General features: G+C 45.6%; 1 protein-coding gene across 1 annotated transcript in view; it reads right to left on the reverse strand.

The window, feature by feature from the left end:
• The window catches only part of LOC124619578, a 194,162-nt gene extending 181,964 nt beyond the window's left edge, over window positions 1-12,198 (reverse strand). Inside the window, exon 1 of the mRNA XM_047146074.1 lies at window positions 12,063-12,198. Coding sequence (XP_047002030.1) covers window positions 12,063-12,185 — 123 coding nt within the window. The 5' untranslated portion in view covers window positions 12,186-12,198. The remainder of the gene's footprint in view (window positions 1-12,062) is intronic.
• Between the last annotated feature and the right edge of the window lie 9,114 nt (window positions 12,199-21,312).

Below are 21,312 nucleotides of genomic sequence, written 5' to 3' on the forward strand. Positions count from 1 at the left end.
ATGATTCCATATTCTGCTAACAGTCATTGGATCTCGACCAACGCGAACAGCAATGTCGCGATACGATGAACCGCAATCGCGATGGGCCACAATCCGACCTTTATCAAAGTCGGAAACGTGATGGTACGCATTTCTCCTCCTTACACGAGGCATCACAACAACGTTTCACCAGGCAACGCCAGTCAACTGCTGTTTGTGCGTGAGAAATCGGTTGGAAACTTTCCTCATGTCAGCACATTGTAGGTATTGCCACCGGCGCCAACCTTGTGTGAATGCTCTGAAAAGCAAATCATTTGCATATCACAGCATCTTCTTCCTGTCGGTTAAATTTCGCCTCTGTAACACGTCATCTTCGTGGTGTAGCAATTTTAATGGCCAGGAGTGTATATACAGAAACTAATTCCTTATACTAGCGACGGGTGGGCGATCTTCCATATCTACCCATCCATCTTTACCCGCTAGCGCGGCCATTACAGTGTCACCAAGTGAACAGCGCACGTGTCTTTGGTGCCAATGTGTTGACTGCCATATACTGAATGCGCGCAGGAAGCCGTGTCGCATTCATCACGGCGGGAACTAGGCAAGCTTCCAAGGCCGGCAATTGCCAAGGTCGGGACAGGCTACTGCGAATCGCACTTCTGCGGACTCTTGGCTACGGGTCTCCTTTGCGACAACAGAAGATTTATACTTTCCAAGAGGATTTTCTACGCTTACACATACACCACGTTCCAGTCATTTAGAAGAGATCTAAAACATCAAATCCACCTTCAGTCTCAAACTGTTAACTTACTTAATGTGGTAGTGCCTTTCCTGCCTGTTGGGCAATAGTCAAACGAATTATATAAATACTATGTGCGGTACCAGCATGCCACTATCTAGCCGAAACAGCTTACTTACCAGCCGGCATAATTAGCACAAAAAAGTAATTGAGTTTATGTTTTCACTCTCATGGACAACACATTTTGACAGACATTAATGAAATGAACAGTCGCACGTAGTACCTGATCTGAACGCAGAAAGAAACATATTCGAATGAATTGCACCTAGTTGCAATATTCGTTATTTGCAACATTGTATTCGACTATGCGGAAATTAGCATAAACAATCTAATAAATATGCAATCCAGCGACAAATAAGACAGCACGAGTTGTTTAAGCATGTTATCCATGTTGCTTTAATCGCAAATAGTAGTACCGATTTAGGTACACAGAACATAGGTCCGTGGCATCCGAACGTCGTAACCTGTAAACGATCATTCAGAACTGTATGAATTATTAGCGCTTTTAACAGATTTCTTAGATCTTGTGATTACCACTTTTAAACCATACGTGTAGTCAATATCAGGAAAAGTGCCTGAGACGTCTCATTATCTCGTTGAACAAGTTATCAGAGTACAGTCAACTGAAACATACAGCAAGGTACGTCTGATTTATGACGTAATTCAGTGACTCATAGAAGTCAGCCTTTTTACATTGCATTGCAACATGTCGTAAGCACATTTTGCTTTGCAATAAACACACACAAACATTAAATTATCGTTAGTCTACGATAAATAAAAAATATGTAACATATTTCTGTAACATGAATGAACAGCTGAGCAGATCAAGATCCAATTTAAAAAAATGGCAATGATCACCTACAGGCGTAGGTATCTCACCTTTCTGCACCGTCGGGAATTTCCCGCTCATTCAGCTCTATAGGCGGGGGGCGGGGCATCACGTCTTCCTCTTGTGTGCGCGTGTGTAGCTTGACGATCACAACTGTTCACTGTTTTCACATTAAATTGCGAAGTAACACTCGTAGCAGCTGTGGCTGACAAGAACGCCCAAGCAGCTATGAAACACTACGAAATTCGGCTGACGTGTTCCGCCGTCGTTAATTTCCCTCCTCTGGGGCTCGAGAGATTTTCGGAAACTATTAACCCACTTTATAAGCGGACTTGAATTGCTTGAAAGTGCTAACAAATATACCAAACCCCTAGAGGAGCCTACGTACCGTATTTTCCAATCATACAGCACTAAGATGACGAATAGGTATTTTCGTCAAACGATGTCAGTGCACAAGCACACACTGGAAAACACTACAAGACGCAGCACTGAGTGGATCTGTTTGCGACAGCAGTAGCGGGAGCTGCCTACCACGGTCCGGACCTTGTGTAAACTGGCGGCCACGCGCCGCAGGGACGCTGGCGGCTGTTGGGTTCTCGCAGGCGTGTTCAGACACGCTTGCTCGACCGAGGCAGCGCGCCGATCATTTCGAAAACAACGTGGTCGCTGCAGAAATTTGTCCAGGGGGATGGGGGCCAAGACTCAAAAATTGCCATTTTTAGGTTTCCGTATCTCACTCGATAAAAAGGGAACTACGGGATATTCAAAAAGTCTCTCCGCAGTGCCGTATGATTGTTAGCCGCGCGTGCCGAATGCCGCAGTGAATATACCGAAAGGAAACTCAGTGAAATACAAGTTATTAATTTATTTAGTAGTCATTTTCACTTTCAAATTTTCACATTAAATGTTGAAAGTGTCCCCCCCTGTTGTTGAATACACAATTCAATTCGTCTAATCATGTTTCCAAACACAAGCTGTAACATTTCTTCTGTTAACAGAAGCAGTGAAAGTGGATATTGCAGTTTTCAATTAATCGATGGATTTTGGACGGTTTTTATAGACAGTCTTTTTCGCTGCATCCCAGAAGAAAAAGTCAGGTGGTGTTAGGTCAGGCGATCGTGGAGTCCAAAGTCCCTGTGAAATTATGGGATCGCCAAAAACATCAGTAAGCAGTGATATTGAAACGCGAGCTGTATGCGCGGTTGCACCATCTTGTTGAAAATAACCGTTCAGAATTTCACTTAACACAAGTTCCCCTATTAATAGGTACAGAATATCACTACAGTATCGTTGTGCGCCGGCCGGAGTGGCCAAGCGGTTCCAGGCGCTACAGTCTGGAATCGCGCAACCGCTACGGTCGCAGGTTCGAATCCTGCCTCGGGCATGGATGTGTGTGATGTCCTTAGGTTAGTTAGGTTTAAGTAGTTCTAAGTTCTAGGGGACGGATGACCTTAGAAGTTAAGTCCCATAGTGCTCAGAGCCATTTGAACCATATCGTTGTGCGTTTATTGTTTCGTTGAAAAACATGGGACCCACAATCCGACGTCTAAAAATTGTAATCCAAACTCCTATTTTCACAGAATGAAGTGGTTCCTCGTGAATACACAATAGATTTGCAGTACTCCACATACGAGAATTTGCGAGTTCATGTACCCGGATAAATGAAACGACACCTCATCAGTCAAAAACGTTTAATTAAGAATATACCTTCCATTTTGTTGAACGAAATTTTTGAATCATTGACAATAATGCAGTCTCTTGCCATGATCCGCAATTTTCAGTTCTCGCATGACTGTCACTTTGAATGGCAAAAGCTCTAATGTTTTCCTTACAGCTGTGTGGGCCGTTCCGACACTGACATCGATTTCCTGGGCGAGTTTTCTTACTGACTTGTTCGGACTCACGGACATTTTATCGGAAATATCGAGTAGTTTATCACTAGACAAAACGCTAGGACGACCACTTCTCGGTGCATCTGTCACTGAACCCGTACTTCGAAATTTGTTAGTCGCATCTCGCACAGTATCGCGATGTGGGAGTGTTGTCTCCGGGAAAACTGAATTACATGTTTGACGAAATGAAACTGTATATATACCGCCAGCTTTGAACACTTGTTCGACTAAAAATACACATTCTTCAATGGTAAGCATTTTAACAGTGACAAAAACGAAATGAACAAAGGAATTAAACTTAAACGTTCATCAGTAATTAAAACTTCCGGGCTAAGAGGCCGTGGTCCAATAGTAGAAATACTATTTCCTGGGGAAATATTTCTATTATTTCTACTATTGGACCACGGCCTCTTAGCCCGGAAGTTTTAACTACTGAAGACGCCGGCCGTGAAAGCCTACACGCTATGATTAAACGTTCATGTCAACACGTAACGACACACACCAACGATGCTACTGACGCTAGCTGAGATAAACGAAACAGTGAAATGTTGGGAGAGTCCACTTGAAGGGAAGTAACCCAGGCAGGCGAACATTCATACGGCATGCGCGGCTAACAATCATACGGCACTGCTGGAGACTTTTTGAACACCCCCGTCCGTTACGACCCCATTTTCTCCGTAACGAAGGTATTAATGATAAGGTCTACGGTCTCTTGGCGGTATAAGAAATTGAAGCTCTCCGAGTTAATGCTGTGGTGTCACCGCCAGACACCACACTTGCTAGGTGGTAGCCTTTAAATCGGCCGCGGTCCGGTAGTATACGTCGGACCCGCGTGTCGCCACTATCAGTGATTGCAGACCGAGCGCCGCCACACGGCAGGTCTAGAGAGACGTCCTAGCACTCGCCCCAGTTGTACAGCCGACTTTGCTAGCGATGGTTCACTGACAAATTACGCTCTCATTTGCCGAGACGATAGTTAGCATAGCCTTCAGCTACGTCATTTGCTACGACCTAGCAAGGCGCCATTATCAATTGCTGTTTATCTTGTGATGCATGTATCGTCAGACCGATGTTCACCAATTGTGGATTAAAGTTAAGTATTCCAGAAGCAACGTACTTTTTTTTACTAGACTCAACTCCTTTAACTGTTCCAGACCTCACGCCAGCCTGTGTGAGCTTAAACGCGTGCCTTTCGGCTTCCTCCTAGTGGCTTGGCTGTCCTGCCAAACCACAACAAATGCAATCAAAAGATACGGCCATTAATGTCACATATTTCGATACTCGCAAACTCACTCATCAATGCCTACAGATGAAGTGTGTATATGCACAATTAAGTGGAGCACTTAGATCGCGAGTCCTACTCGTATTTATATACACTCCTGGAAATTGAAATAAGAACACCGTGAATTCATTGTCCCAGGAAGGGGAAACTTTATTGACACATTCCTGGGGTCAGATACATCACATGATCACACTGACAGAACCACAGGCACATAGACACAGGCAACAGAGCATGGACAATGTCGGCACTAGTACAGTGTATATCCACCTTTCGCAGCAATGCAGGCTGCTATTCTCCCATGGAGACGATCGTAGAGATGCTGGGTGTAGTCCTGTGGAACGGCTTGCCATGCCATTTCCACCTGGCGCCTCAGTTGGACCAGCGTTCGTGCTGGACGTGCAGACCGCGTGAGACGACGCTTCATCCAGTCCCAAAGATGCTCAATGGGGGACAGATCCGGAGATCTTGCTGGCCAGGGTAGTTGACTTACACCTTCTAGAGCACGTTGGGTGGCACGGGATACATGCGGACGTGCATTGTCCTGTTGGAACAGCAAGTTCCCTTGCCGGTCTAGGAATGGTAGAACGATGGGTTCGATGACGGTTTGGATGTACCGTGCACTATTCAGTGTCCCCTCGACGATCACCAGTGGTGTACGGCCAGTGTAGGAGATCGCTCCCCACACCATGATGCCGGGTGTTGGCCCTGTGTGCCTCGGTCGTATGCAGTCCTGATTGTGGCGCTCACCTGCACGGCGCCAAACACGCATACGACCATCATTGGCACCAAGGCAGAAGCGACTCTCATCGCTGAAGACGACACGTCTCCATTCGTCCCTCCATTCACGCCTGTCGCGACACCACTGGAGGCGGGCTGCACGATGTTGGGGCGCGAGCGGAAGACGGCCTAACGGTGTGCGGGACCGTAGCCCAGCTTCATGGAGACGGTTGCGAATGGTCCTCGCCGATACCCCAGGAGCAACAGTGTCCCTAATTTGCTGGGAAGTGGCGGTGCGGTCCCCTACGGCACTGCGTAGGATCCTACGGTCTTGGCGTGCATCCGTGCGTCGCTGCGGTCCGGTCCCAGGTCGACGGCACGTGCACCTTCCGCCGACCACTGGCGACAACATCGATGTACTGTGGAGACCTCACGCCCCACGTGTTGAGCAATTCGGCGGTACGTCCACCCGGCCTCCCGCATGCCCACTATACGCCCTCGCTCAAAGTCCGTCAACTGCACATACGGTTCACGTCCACGCTGTCGCGGCATGCTACCAGTGATAAAGACTGCGATGGAGCTCCGTATGCCACGGCAAACTGGCTGACACTGACGGCGGCGGTGCACAAATGCTGCGCAGCTAGCGCCATTCGACGGCCAACACCGCGGTTCCTGGTGTGTCCGCTGTGCCGTGCGTGTGATCATTGCTTGTACAGCCCTCTCGCAGTGTCCGGAGCAAGTATGGTGGGTCTGACACACCGGTATCAATGTGTTCTTTTTTCCATTTCCAGGAGTATATATATATCTAACTTCTAGAATTGTATGACAATTCCGTAATGAATAGCAATTCTGTACTCCAGACTCCATGTCATGCTTCCAGCCAGAGGAGGCGCAACCCCATATTGGTAGGAAATTTTGGAAATTTGTGGAAAGCTTCTATGGGACCAAACTTCTGAGGTCATCGGTCCCTAGACTTACACACTAATTAATCTAACTTAAACTAAGTTATGGTAAGAACAACACACACACACACACCCATGCCCGAAGGAGGACTCGAACCTCCGACGGGGAGGTCGTATTGGTAAGTAAATTTACAAGTTCCTTGTAAATTTGACTCGGTATTGTAATCACTAAAATAACATCTCGTACCGTCTCAAACTGCTCATATTCATTTTCTTTCTGTTCTCCTTCTGTGTGCGTCACTTTTGCCGTCGGGCAATGTAAATGATTTGGTCAGTTTCGAGACGTGCCTGGAATACGAAATAAATTTTGTAGATAACACAAAAAACTTACTATATTCCAGAGAACTGATAGTTATACGCTCACCTCTAGAAATATATGAATTCTACAATGAATAAAACGTACTCTACATTCTAGGGTTGGTGAGAGAGGGTCAGATGACAATCGTCGTTGTAAGTTTCATTCGGCAATATTAAAGTTTGTGTGTACATTCTAAGAAACTGGAGACATACCATCGAACTTTCAGATAGACATCATTCACATTTTCCTGAAGATAGCAAAGGTAGGTAAATGCGAGAATCGTCGCACAATCAGTTTAACGGCTAACGCATCCAAGTTTCTGACAAGAATAATGTGGAGATGAGTGGAAAAGAAAACTGTGGATTTGATATATAACAATCACTTTGGATTTTGGGAAAAGTAAAGGCACCAAAGGCAGTCCTGGTTTGGCGTCTGATAATTGAGGCATGATCTAGCAAACTCAAAAGAGAGTTTCATGCGATTTATCAGCCGCACAAGAACCTTTCCACATCAAAAACTAGTGCAAGACGTTTGATATCCCAAGTAAAATAGGCGTAAGCTATAGGGAAAGAGGGGTAATATACAGTGTGTGTAGAACAACCAAGAGGGAACAATAAGACTGGAAGACAAAGACAGAAATGTTCAGATCTGAGGGCACAGGGCAGGGATGCAGTATTTGTCCCCAACTGTTAATCTTGTACGTCGAAGGAATAATGACGGAAATAAAACTTCTCGAAGTGTATTAAAATTCTGTCTACAAAGAATATTATACTAGTCCATGATCATCATCGCCACTCTATATTAGGTTCGCCATGAGCGCTATCAAAAGTTTCACTCACAAATGGTTCAAATGGCTCTGAGCACTATCGGACTTAACTTCTGAGGTCATCAGTCCCCTAGACTTAGAACTACTTAAACCTAACTAACCTAAGGACATCACACACATCCATGCCCGAGGCAAGATTCGAATCTGCGACCGCTCGGCCACCTCGGCCGGCGTCTCACTCACAGCCACCATCACAGTCTCTCAGACAACAAATAGAATAATTATTGTAAAAACCTGTATAGCTAGTACTTCTCATTTCTGTATTTGCTGTCTGATAGATTCTGATGATGACTGTGGCCTAAAAGCGTTCAAGTACATAAATTTTAATAAATAAAAATAGCGATTGGGTATTACAATTCATGGTGAAGCGATACGAATGTTACGATTTTCTGACAACGCTGCTATGCTCAGTGAAAACAAAGAAGAATTACGAAACCTATTGAAGTGACTGAACAGTGCTGACCACAGAATATGGACTGAGAGTAAACCGAAGAGAGTCAAAAGCAATGAAGAGTAGCACAAATGGGGTTAGCGGTATACTTAACGTCAAAATTGGGGACCACGAAGAAGACGTAGTGAAAGAACTCTGCTACCTTGAAAGCAAAAGCACACATGGCGAAGCAAGACGGATATAAGAAGCAGAGTAGCACAGGCAAAGGGGGCAAACTTTTGGCCAAGAGAAGTATTCTGATATCAAACAAAGCTTAATTTGATAAAGAAATTTCTGGAATTGTACTTCTGGAGCACAATATCCTATGGGAGGAAACGTCAAAGGACGAAAATCGGAGCGTCTGAGATTTGGAGTTGTAGAAGTATGTTGAAAATCAGATACACTGATAATAAATGAGAAGTTTCTCCGCAGTATCAGCACGAAAGGAACTTAGTGAAAACCTTGACGAAGGGCCATGATGAGAGGGTGTGTGTTCATGAGCGAATGACATCTACAGTATTTGAGGGGGCCGAAGGAGTAAGTAGTCTTGGCAAAAACAACGACTGGAATATATCCAACAAATTATCGAGGACGCTAGATGCAAGTGCTACTCTGAGATGAAGAAGGTGGCCCAAGAGAAGCAGTCATGTCGGGCAACATCCAACTAGTCAGAAGACTAATAACACAAGGAAACAAAAATCCAGACAGCCAACATTCCACCTGACCGCTGGAACTGCAGTATTGGTATCTGTTTCAACTGGTTATAACGTAAAGTTCCAGCCTCTTGAGTTGGATGCTGACAACACGGCTGACGTGTTACAAGGCGGAGACGAAGTCCAGCCCGCGAGCACAGAATGCCGGCGCCCCGCCTCCTAGGGCACACCTCACCTCACAGAGACAAGTAGGTCTGCGTTTGCTCAGCTAATGAGTCGTCTCGGGCGCTCCCTGTTGACACACAAAGCGCTTAACATTTACGGTACTCCCACACGCCAGACGTCGCGTTTGTCGATTCCCAGTTCTCTGGTAATTGCTTTCGGCATTAGTGTCCGTGTTCAGCATATTTGCTTATTTGCAATTGGGTGTATAAGAGCTGGCTCAGTACAAAAAGTTACTTCCGTTTCCGCTCGTCGTATTAACGATGGGACACACACACAACTTGATCACTCAAATAGTACAAGACTCATGGAGCGAATTCGAGCAGCAAATGTAGCCATTGTTGTTTAGCATCGAACTGTGATGAGTTACTTCCCAGCTACTAAACTATGGCGTTCTCCTGCAGTGAATATCAGGATGCGCCGTTGACTGTTCGCGATAATTAGATTTCGTAACAGATTAAAACTGTCTGCTGCCACTTCAATTGCTCAATTATTTGTTGCGGGTGTTGTGTGATGTCCTTAGGTTTAAGTAGTTCTAAGTTCTAGGGGACTGATGACCATAGCTGTTAAGTCCCATAGTGCTCAGAGCCATTTGAACCAATTATTTGTTGAATATATTCCGGTCTCTGTCTTCCCCTACCTCCACCTACAGTTCTTACCCTCTTCAGCTCATTGTAGTACCGTGGACGTTTTTTCCTGCTGTCTTAACGCATATGCTATCCTACTGTCTCTTCCTCCTGTCTGTGTTATCCATATACCTACATCTACATCTACAAGATTACTCTGCTATTCACAATAAAGTGCGTGGCAGAGGGTTCAATGAACCATCTTCAAGCAGTCTCTCTACCGTTGCACTCTTGAACGGCACGCGGGAAAAACGAGCACTTAAGTTTTTCTGTGCGAGCCCTGATTTATTTTATTTGATCGTGATGATCATTTCTTCCCATGTAGATGGGTGCCAATAGAAAGTTTTCGCGATCGGAGGAGAAAACTGGTGATTGAAATTCCATGAGAAGATCCCATCGCAACGAAACACGCCTCTGTTTTAATGATTACCAATGATGACCTAAGAAGTTAAGTCCCACAGTGCTCAGAGCCATTTGAACCATGATAAAGCTAAGACGTCCTGCGGGTATCTTTTAACTGACATATTGATTTCCTGTAGCCCCGTACGGAGCGGAGCACTAACAATGTTTGTCAACAAGGCAACTACTGTGACGTCACAACTTCACTGTGGGGACCTGTATTTCTCGTTAGCCAGCACCTTACCTAAAGCCAAACTGGTAGTTATCTAACAGATCCTCAATTTGATTTAGATACAGAAAAAAAGAGTAGTGGTTGCCCATGGTAGGTTTATTAAATCTTCACATGTGACGCGTTTCGCCTTTTCTAGGCATCATGAATGATGGAGTGGAGTGGAGTGATTTTAATCAGTTGTATTTTCCATTGTTCTGTACATTATTATTAAATTTCGTGGCAGATTAAAACTGTTGCTGGACGGAGACTCGAGCTCGGTTATTGTCAGCAGCTGGGTTGCGTGAGTTGATGAGCTGACTGCACGAAGCAGCAGGTTGTGAGCGCGTCGCTTACCTGCACGGCGCTGGTGAGGAAGCAGATGTTCTGCCCCCCCCCCCCCCCCCCCCCCCACGCCCGTCAAGGAATCAGGATGGTAAGGGGAAATCTTTTGTGGGAATTTTTATTTACTGTTTTTAATATTATTCTTAATTTGGTTTTACTTTATACCACAACAAAAATAACTATACGTAGCACCGCAGCGTGCTCTGAGTAAAGAAAACAATATCTCGGCACGTTCCTACACCGAGGTAATGTATATGGGAAAAACGAAAAAAAAAAAAAGTGCTGCCTACATGTTGCAGAAGAGTGTGTCGCTACTCTCCTTACGCTTCATCATCCAGGTACATCTTCAAGTGTGTCGTATGTATTCCACCGAGAATCGAACTTAGTCTTGTCAGCTCACTCAATGGGTGTCTTCTCCTACCTGTTGGTGATCCAGCTGCGTGGAGGGTCGCGTAGGGCACTCCCTAGGTAATTAGAGAAATACTGTCTGTATTTTGGGTTCCGTACGATCTTGTAATGACGTTCTTGTGGGTAGTTCCAAATGTCAAATACATCTTTAGGTCCATCGTGAAATAAGTATGTAGCGCATGCGCACGGATCCAAGTGATAGCGTTGGTGTTGGTGCGCGGGAAATATTGTTCAAAAAATGGCTCTGAGCACTATGGGACTTAACTTCTGAGGTCATCAGTCCCCTAGAACTTAGAACTACTTAAACCTAACTAACCTAAGGACATCACACACATCCATGCCCGAGGCAGGATTCGAACTTGCGACCGTAGCGGTCGCGCGGTTCCAAACTGTAGCGCCTAGAACCGCTCGGTCACCCCGGCCGGCTGGAAATATTTTTGATCCGGAAATAGTAGGAACCGAGAAGTAATGTGTTCCGGAGTCACTCGTGGAAAATACGACAAAATTTGCCGCACCAAGCGCCATACGTCTTCTACCGCGCCACATGTGAGACGGTGTTCGTCCGTGTCTGGCATCCCGCAGTCTACACATAGAGGCGATTCCGCCATGTTTATCTTGTAGAGGCGTGATCGGGTGATATGTTTACGACTGTGATGTACCATGTGGTTCGGACGTCTGTGGCCAGTGTAACCGCGTGAATCGTCTTCCACACCACCTTCCAATGAACCTGAGGGCTTTTGGTCTCCACGATGTTTGGTGGGCGCCTCTGCTGCAGGACATGATATATATCCCGCGCCGACGCCTGTTTCGTCGGTGGTACTGCGATACGGACATAGCTGTGTTCAATGTAAAAGTTCCCGAAGTAGTAGAAGGGTGGGGGTATGTCTTGCGTCGTGAGTGGGGGTATAAAGGAGGGCGGAGCTAAGGACTCCAACAGCAAACCTGTCAAACTTTCCGCGTGGTGGCGCCACAGCTTGATGTGTGTGCTGACATACAGGGCCACAGCTCCGTCGTGGACATGGACTACACCAAGACCTCCCCTTTCTGGGGAAAGGGTCAGCGACTCATAACTGAAGAGCATGCCTGTGCTGACGTAGGCTCCGAAAGCTCGGTTATTGTCAGCAGCTCGATTATGTGAGTTGATGAGCTGATTGCGCGAAGCAGCAGGTTGAGAGCGCGCGGCTTACCTGCACGGCGCTGTTGAGGAAGCAGTTGTTCTGGCCGGGCCCGTTGAGCAGCCCCTTGTTGCTGGGCGTCTCGGCGTCGCGCGAAGGCGACGGCGCCGGCGCCACCGGCGACTCCAGCGTCATCGCGGGCCGCGCATCCCCCCTGCAACAACAGACGGCGCCCAGCGCCCGCTGTAAACACCTGCCGCTGCTGCACTCTACAATAGGAAATGAGGCCATCGCGACGCTTGTCGCCTCGTCCGGCGGCGGAAATTCGCCCATCAGCCCATCGCCGGCGATTAGCGAGCGTCCGCCTACCTGTGCGAGGCTGCGGGCGTCTTTGTGCGGCGCGCACAGTGCAGAAGGAACCGCCCGCGGACTGCGCGGGGAAATAGCAGTGGCAGCGGCAGAAGATTAGGAGCACTCGGCTGGCGGCGTCAGCTGCTGCGTGCGGCTCGCGACTGGCTGTCTGGCGGCACCTGCGGAGTGCGGGGGCGGCGGAAGTGAGTCGTCCGGCAGTGAATCACAAGGCCGTCTCGGCACCGGTGGGCCGGTATTTGGCACTAACGAGGCCGCCGTGGCGAGCGTTTCTTCCTATAGTCCGTCTGTAAACTCAAGAGCGAGCAGCGCTTTTGGTGGGGGAAGTGGCCTCTCCCGGAAGAACGCTGCCACCAGCCTACAGGGGCACCCAAAATCTGTTGCCCGTTATCTGTCTAGCGGTGTAGATCGACGTGCAGTGATATACGTCGTTTCTGTTCGTGGGATCTTTGTTGCCTGTGCCAGTGAGTTAACTTTGTATACTTAGTGATGTACTTCGATATCCGGAAGTGATGGATAGGCCGGCCGGAGTGGCCGAGCGGTTAAATGCGCTACAGTCTGGAACCGCACGACCGCTGCGGTCGCAGGTTCGAATCCTGCCTCGGGCATGGATGTGTGTGATGTCCTTAGGTTAGTTAGGTTTAAGTAGTTCTAAGTTCTAGGGGACTTATGACCACAGCAGTTGAGTCCCGTAGTGCTCAGAGCCATTTGAACCATTTGAAGTGATGGATAATCGTCTAGCATTTTAAAAAAATGGGCAGAATACGAAGAAGAGGAGGTATTTGGGGAGTAACGAGCGTTCGATCGTCTCTAATGTTATTACAGCGTGTATTAAAGAGGCGACCCAAAAAGAACTGTCGGCTAATATTACCAGTCCCAATCAAAGGGCTGCAATTTATGCAAACGTCAGCCTCAGCTAATGGGACGCACCAAATAAGGAATGGAAAAATAAGCTGCATGGTTTACTAGAATCGCCAAGAAGGAAAACTAATAATTTTGGGAGGAAACCCATCGTTACAGATAGTTCATAATCACGTAAAAGCCGGCCGGAGTGGCCGCGCGGTTCTAGGCGCTACAGTCTGGAACCGCGTGACCGCTACAGTCGCAGGTTCGAATCCTGCCTTGGGCATGGGTGTGTATGATCTCCTTAGGTTAGTTAGATTTAAGTAGTTCTAAGTTCTATGGGACTGACGACCACAGCAGTTAAGTCCCATAGTGCTCAGAGCCTTTTGAGCCAATCACGTAAAACCTTTGATGCTTATGGAACACTAAATCTCTATCTCGGTGCACTGTTCACCTGATTCTAAGACATATTGCTTAAAACATGTGCGCAATAGCTATTCTAAACACTTCTGAAATTTCCTTCGAAACATGTACACCGATTCTGGACTTCTAAGCAAAAAGCTTGACATGCGAGGTGCGTTCACATATTAATTTTTATTTTTTGGTAAGAACTTTATTTGTTAATCCACAGAAATGTTATCCTCTTCAAAATATTCCCCATTACATACTATATACTTATGCCAGTGCTTCTTCCAATTCCCGAAACACTTTAGGAACTGTTTCTTCGGGATAGTTTATGGCTGGCTCTGAGCACTATGGGACTTAACATCTATGGTCATCAGTCCCCTAGAACTTAGAACTACTTAAACCTAACTAACCTAAGGACATCACACAACACCCAGTCATCACGAGGCAGAGAAAATCCCTGACCCCGCCGGGAATCGAACCCGGGAAACCGTGCGCAGAAAGCGAGAATGCTACCGCACGACCACGAGCTGCGGACGGATAGTTAATATGTCTCTTAACTGTGCATTTTTAATCTCATGCATGCTTGTAAAACTGCTGTCCTTTAAGGCCTGCTCTGAAATGTTTATACCACTTGTCTGCCCTTAGTTTACTCATAACACCAAAAGCAATATTTACCATTTCTAAAAATTTCATACACTTTATTCCATTCTTGCAGCAAAATTTAATACAGATAATCTAATTTATTTTTATACAAAACAAATAGTCGTTGACGCTACCAAAACACGTGTAACCTTTCTGACAGCTGACAGCAGAGTAAGTACCCAATATGCATAACATTGAACACATACCTTTGAGGCATGTTCGAAGACAGTGACAAAAAAGGAGTGCAAATCGGACTAATACAACACACAAAATTATAAATTTCTGCTTACGTTTTAAACACTTATGTGTTGCAAGAATTGTTAAGTTTCGATGCAGTCATTCAAAGAATACTTTTCCCTTTTAGTAGAAACACAAAAAAAGAACAAGCCTTAAATTCTAAAGACTAATTGCATTATATGGGGGTTCGTTTTACGAATAGCAATAGAGGAACATACACATTCACTTGAACAGGCAATTGGTTCTATGTTTGTAATAGAATCCTGACTACCGTTCTTATGTTAATACTATTTATTCTATAATGTTATGTTTCGGAAGACGCTGTCGTTCTCTGTATTCCTTATGGTCTTAATGCATTTGTCTAAAAATAAACGCAGCCGAGACGTATCTGTACACGGCTTCGCCACAGATTCGAAGCGCGCGCCGCGGCAGGGTCGGTACTATGTTGTGAAACAGCCTGTAGAAGCGCCTCGTGACGTAGCTGGGTTGGCAGGGTGGGGAATCGCTCGCTCTCAGTTTACCGACAGACTATACTTACCCACACCCACAATGCAGAAAAGAAAATGGAAGTATGAACTGAAAAATACCTTCAGTCACTAATGTTCGTGTTTTACGAGGGTCACTCCAAAACAAATGCACACTATTATTTTTTTAAATCCATCTTTTATTCTGCATGTTTGAAAGTTTTACCGTGTGTAGACACATCCTTCAGCAACAATATTTTCATTTCTCCACATAATTTCCATCCCTCTCAACTGCCTTACGCCATCTTGGAACCAGCGCCTGTATACCCGCACGGTAAAATTCTGGACCAACCTGTTGGAGCCACTGTTTGGCAGCGTCCACAAGGGAGTGATCATCTTCAAACCTCGTTCCACGGAGAGAGTCTTTCAGTTTCCCAAAGAGATGATAGCTACATGGAGCCAGGTCAGGACTGTAAGGCGGGTGTTGCGGTGTTGTCCGTCCGAGTTTTGTGATCGCTTCCATGGTTTTTTGATTGAAATGTGACCGTGCATTGTCGTGCAACAGCAAAACGTTCTGCTTTTGCCGATGTGGTCGAACACGATTCAGTCGAGCTTGAAGTTTCTTCAGTGTCGTCACATATGAATCAGAATTTGTGGTAGTTCCACTTGGCATGATGTCCACAAGCAAGAGTCCTTCGGAATCGAAAAACACCGTAGCCATAACTTTTCCAGCAGAAGGTGTGGTACTGAATTTTTTTTCTTCGGTTAATTTGCATGATGCCACTCCACTGACTGCCTCTTCGTCTCTGGTGAAAAATGATGGAGGCATGTTTCATCACCTGACACAATTGTTCCAAGAAATTCATCTCCACCACTCTCGTACTGTTCCAAAAGTTCGCTGCATACCGTTTTCCCTGTTTCTTTGTGAGCCACTGTCACCATCCTGGTAACCCACCTGGCACAAACCTTTTTTAACGCCAACACTTCCCAGTATTCTGCAAACACTTCCTTCCCCTACCCCAACGTAGCGTGACAATTCGTTCACTGTGATGCGTCTGTCAGCAGTCACCAATTCGTTAACTCTCTGCACATTGTCTGGAGTGTGTGCAGTACGAGGCCTGCCGCTGTGAGGACAATCCTCAATATTGCCGTGCCCGCTTTCATCACGTAACCTGCTTGCCCACCGACTAACTGTACTGCGATCGACAGCAGCATCTCCATACACCTTTTTCAACCTCTTGTGGATGTTTCCCACTGTCTCGTTTTCACAGCACAGGAATTCTATGACAGCACGTTGCTTCTGACGAACGTCAAGTGTAGCAGTCATCTTGAAGACATGCTGTGACGGCGCCACTCACGGGATCAGGACAAAAATTTGTCACTTAAAAAGAAAAGGAAGTGACAGTACAATGCCTACACAGTAGTCATTACCTTTCTGGACGCACGTCGGGCGTTATATTATCGCTAGTCTGATTTAAACCAATTCTCATTTGACGTTTAACCTTTTGTTTACCACCAGAAAAATCTTTATTTTAATCGTTATTATCTTTACACAGGTACAATCAAGGATTTTTAAGGATCTGTATCTACATATACCTGACTGCTCTGAAATACACACTTAAGTGCCTGGCAGAGGGTTCATCCAACCACCTTCACGCTATTTCTCTATCGTTCCACTCTCGAACACTGTGCGGCATAAACGAACATTTAAATCTTTCCGTGCGAGCTCTTGTTTCTCTTGTTTTATTACGACGATCATTTCTCCCTATGTAGGTGGGCGCTGACAAATGTTTTTTTTCACACTGAGGAAAAAGTTGCTGATTGAAATTTCATGAAAAGATATGGCCGCAACAAAAAACGCCTTTGTTTTAATGACTGCCACCCCAACTCCCGTATCATGTCAGTGGCACTCTCTTCCCTATTTCGCGATAATTCAAACCGAACTGTCCTTCTTTGAACTTTTTCGATGTCCTCCGTCAGTCCCATCCGTTGCGGATCCCGCACCGCACAGCAATACTCGAGAAGACAGCGAACAAGCGTAGTTTAAGCAATCTCTTTGGTACACCTGTTACATTTTCTACCTGTTCTGCCACAAAATTGCAGTCTTTGGTTTCCGTTTTCCTGGTAAGCGTTCCAGTTTAAGTTATTCGTAATTGTATACTCTAAGTACTTATTTGGGTTCACAGATTTTAAATTTTCGATTTATCATGTAACCCAAATTTAGTGGATTTCTTTCAGTGCTCATGTAAGAGACATCAAACTTTTCATAATTTAGAGACAATTGTCACTTTTCTTACCGAACAGATATCTTGTCTCAATCATTTTGTGATTGATCGTGACCATCTGATGACTTTACAAGATAGTAAATAATAGTATCGTCTACAAACAATCTAAGAGGCTGCTCAAATTGTCTCCTGTGTCGGTTATGTAGATCAGGAACAGCAGAGAGCCTAGATCACGTCGTTGGGTAACGGCAGACTTACTTCTCTTTTATTGAATGACTTTAAGGTACAGTGACAAAAGTCTTCTGGAAATATAAAAATATGGGATCAATTTGACATCCCATGTCGATTAGGCCTTTTGGACTGTTCTAAATCACATCTGTCCGTGCCATCTCTTTAAGGGACGTCCAACATATCTCTTCCCGTTGCATTATATTATATTGCAGCTTTAGTTACCCTTCTGTTAGACATATGGTGGCTTTCCTGTTCAACTTTTCAATTATGGTTGTAATAGACTGTACATTTAGTTGTTGTCTAATATCTGTCGGCCAACTTCAGGGCAAACATTTTTCGCCCGTACAGTGTTCAGTTGGCGTTCACAACAAAAAAAACTTAATGAGATATAGTTTAAAGCATGAATCGGATATCGGAACAGGCAGGCGTTTATAAAATACAGTGTGCGTAGTGTGAAGCGAAATATACACGAGAAACAGGTGGGTAATTTTCGACAAGATATAAGGAGCTCAAAATGGTTCGAAATGGCTCTGAGCACTACGGAACTTAACATCTGAGGTCATCAGTCCCCTAGAACTTAGAACTACTTAAACCTAACTAACCTAAGGACATCACACGCATCCATGCCCGAGGCAGGATTCGAACCTGCGACCGTAGCCACCTCGCGGTTCCAGACTGAAGCGCCTAGAACCGCTCAGCCACACCGCTCGGCCTATAGGGAGCATGCAGCCGTTCTCAGAGTGTGTAACTATGGCAGCTCGGTGGTTGCCTAGTGTAAACATGAGACTAATCAACCCCTGAAAGGCACAGAAGAGTTCTTGCAGGTGACATACGTAGATAAGAAAGGAAAGAAACCCGACCTGCTTGAGGAACTTGAAATGGCAATCCACTGGGTTAAGTTTGATGATGTATTTAATATACAAACCGGGAAGAATAGCAATGCCTTCTTCAATGGTATTCTGGATCTTTTTGAAGGCTAGTGTTGGTACTACAAATGTGAAAAATTTTGCGCAGACAACCATTGGTATGGTGCCTTAATATCCTTTGTAGCGTGTTTGGAATGTTATGGAACGGCTGATGCCACAGTGCAGTCTGCCAGAGCCGTACGCATGTTACAAATTATCGGTGCACGGAGAGGCCGCTGAAGTGACCATTGCTTACCGTTTTACGTAAGGAACAGTTTATTTGCCGAGCGGAGTGACCTCGCGATTTGAGGCGCCATGTCACGGACTACACGGCCTCTCCCGGCGGAGGTTCGAGTTCTCCCTCGGCCATGGATGTGTGTGGTGTTCTTACAAGGGAACCTCCCCATCGCACCTCCCTCAGATTTAGTTATAAGTTGGCACAGTGGATAGGCCTTGATAAACTGAACACAGATCAATTGAGAAAACAGGAAGAAGTTGTGTGGAACTGTGAAAAAATAAGCAAAATATACAAACTGAGTAGTCCATGGGCGACATAGGCAACATCATGGACTTTGTGAGCTCAGGAACGCCGTGGTCCGGTGGTAGCGTGAGCAGCTGCAGAACGAGAGGTCCTTGGTTCAAGTCTTCCCCCGAGTGAAAATTTTACTTTATTTTTGCATCGTTATTATCTGTCCGTTCGTTCATTGATGTCTCTGTTCACTGTAATAAGTTTAGTGTCTGTGTTTTGCGACCGCATCGCAAAACCGTGCGATTAGTAGACGAAAGGACGTGCCTCTCCAATCGGAACCGAAAACATTTGATCGCAAGGTCATAGGGCAACCGATTCCTCCACAGGAAAACGCATCTGATATATTCTATACGACACTGGTGACGGCATGTGCGTCACATGACAGGAATATGTTGTCGACCCACCTAACTTGTACACTTGGTGAATGGGTAAAAAGATTCTTCTACATTGCCCGATTCAGGTTTTCTTGTGGATGTGATAATCACTCCCAAAAAAGTGATGAAAACATAAGAGTTTGTCACATAAACTGAAAATAAAAAGTTAAACTTTTCAATCGATGGAAGATTTGAACCAAGGACCTTTCGTTCCGCAGCTACTCACGTTAACACGAGACCATCCTGCGGTCCCAGTGTCCTTGATGTTGCCTATCTTCCCATGAACTACTCAGTTTGTATACTTTGCTTATTTTTTCACAGTTCCACACAACTTCTTCCTGTTTTCTCAACTGATCTGTGTTCAGTTTTTCAAGGCCTATCCACTGTGCCAACTTATAACTAAATCTGAGGGGGGTGCGATGGGGAGCTTCCCTTGTTAGCATGAGGTAGTTTAAGTAGTGTGTAAGTCTAGGGACCGATGACCTCAGCAGTTTGATCCCTTAGAGTTCACACATCTTTGAACACTTTATTTTCGCCTTGTGTGCCTTTGAGTGCATGTTTGTGTATGATTATCTTAGCCAGATGATGGGAGCTTGACTCTCAAGTGTTGCTGAGAGTTAGAAGATTATGTTCCTAATACTAGTGGTTGTACGCTAAAATATTTACAACGATTATCTTAACAACCTCTACGTCTGGTCCTTAAGATGGACAATATTAGAACATAATGCAAATGTTTTTATTATCATTATACTGAAAAATTTGATTAATATTTGTCATCATCATGATATTTCTCTCACTCATATTGTGTATAAAGCGCTGGAAATACTAGTATGAAAACATTTTAACTCCCAATGCAAAAATAGTAGACAAGAAAAGTAGAAATTATCACCCAAAGCATAAAATCTACCTAAATATGCCTGGTGGAAACAAATTTAACATACTAAATGTAAAAGCGTTAAATCGAAAATCAGTTTCAACACCGCAGTGCTTTGCTAGGCTTTACTACTGTTACTGTTGTTATCCATGCCTTCTTCCTTCGACCTCCGCACTAAAAGTATAGAACCAGTTATAGGCGGATCTTCGTTTTAACATGAACTTAACAAATCATTGTCAGATAAGTGACAGGAAAAAAATCCGAGAACCGATTACTGGTCGTAGATCTTCACTAGAAGCCAAGCTGCAGTGAATCATCAGAGAATTGTGTGGCGTCGCAATTACGTCGACGTAACATCGAACATTTTCCAAGAATTGTGACGTCTCGCTAACTCTCCATTCCGCTGACGGCTTGCACGAAAGCTGCCATTTAAATTGCCCCCAGTGAAATTGACCTTGACGGTGCCTGACGACGCCTGTAGAGCATTACAAATAAAGTTGATCTTTGTGGTGTGATGCTGAGCGATGGGTAGAATGACCGGAGAGCGCCAGCGCTGCGGATCATTACGGCGTAACAGCGAGGTGGTCACACAGAGGTTTGATTCCAGTGCTTAGCGCAGGAACACGTGCGCAGCACTTTTAAATGGAACGGGCAGCAGTCGAGTATAGTATCGGACGTCACAGCGCCAAGTGGAAAAAACGCAGTGGGGTGCAGCGTTATGCGGCAGCAGGAACAGGAACCGGTGGCAGAGCCAAAGAGAAGGGGAGAAGGGGAGCACACCCCCGCCACACCACCTGCCTGCCAGCCACCTGCCCGCAGGGGTGCACAAGTAGCGCTGCAAACACAGCCGGCCCTGCAGGGGTGCACAAGTGGTGCAACACGTGCGCGTGGCGCGAGTACCCAACCAGCTGAAAAACGTCGACGAAAAGTCGAATGCTCCTTCATTACTACACACAGTCTACAAATCATCTCTCCAAGTCATTGTGCTCAACCCGAAGCTTGCTTTCAGGAAGGTACTTTACTAGGCACGCTACTATTTGAGGAGGTATGGCTTTGCCTTCCTGGGACCTTTGAATGTACTTACCCAGACGACTGTAGATGGACCTAGAGTTTCACGCGAAACCTTAACAATCGCGCAGCTTGCCATTTGTCGCACATACGAATCTTTGTCAGGCGGCCGGCCGCGGTGGCCGAGCCGTTCTAAACGCTTCAGTCCGGAAC

This window comes from Schistocerca americana, chromosome 1 (assembly GCF_021461395.2).
Source record: "Schistocerca americana isolate TAMUIC-IGC-003095 chromosome 1, iqSchAmer2.1, whole genome shotgun sequence".
NCBI classification, from domain to species: Eukaryota; Metazoa; Arthropoda; class Insecta; order Orthoptera; family Acrididae; genus Schistocerca; species Schistocerca americana.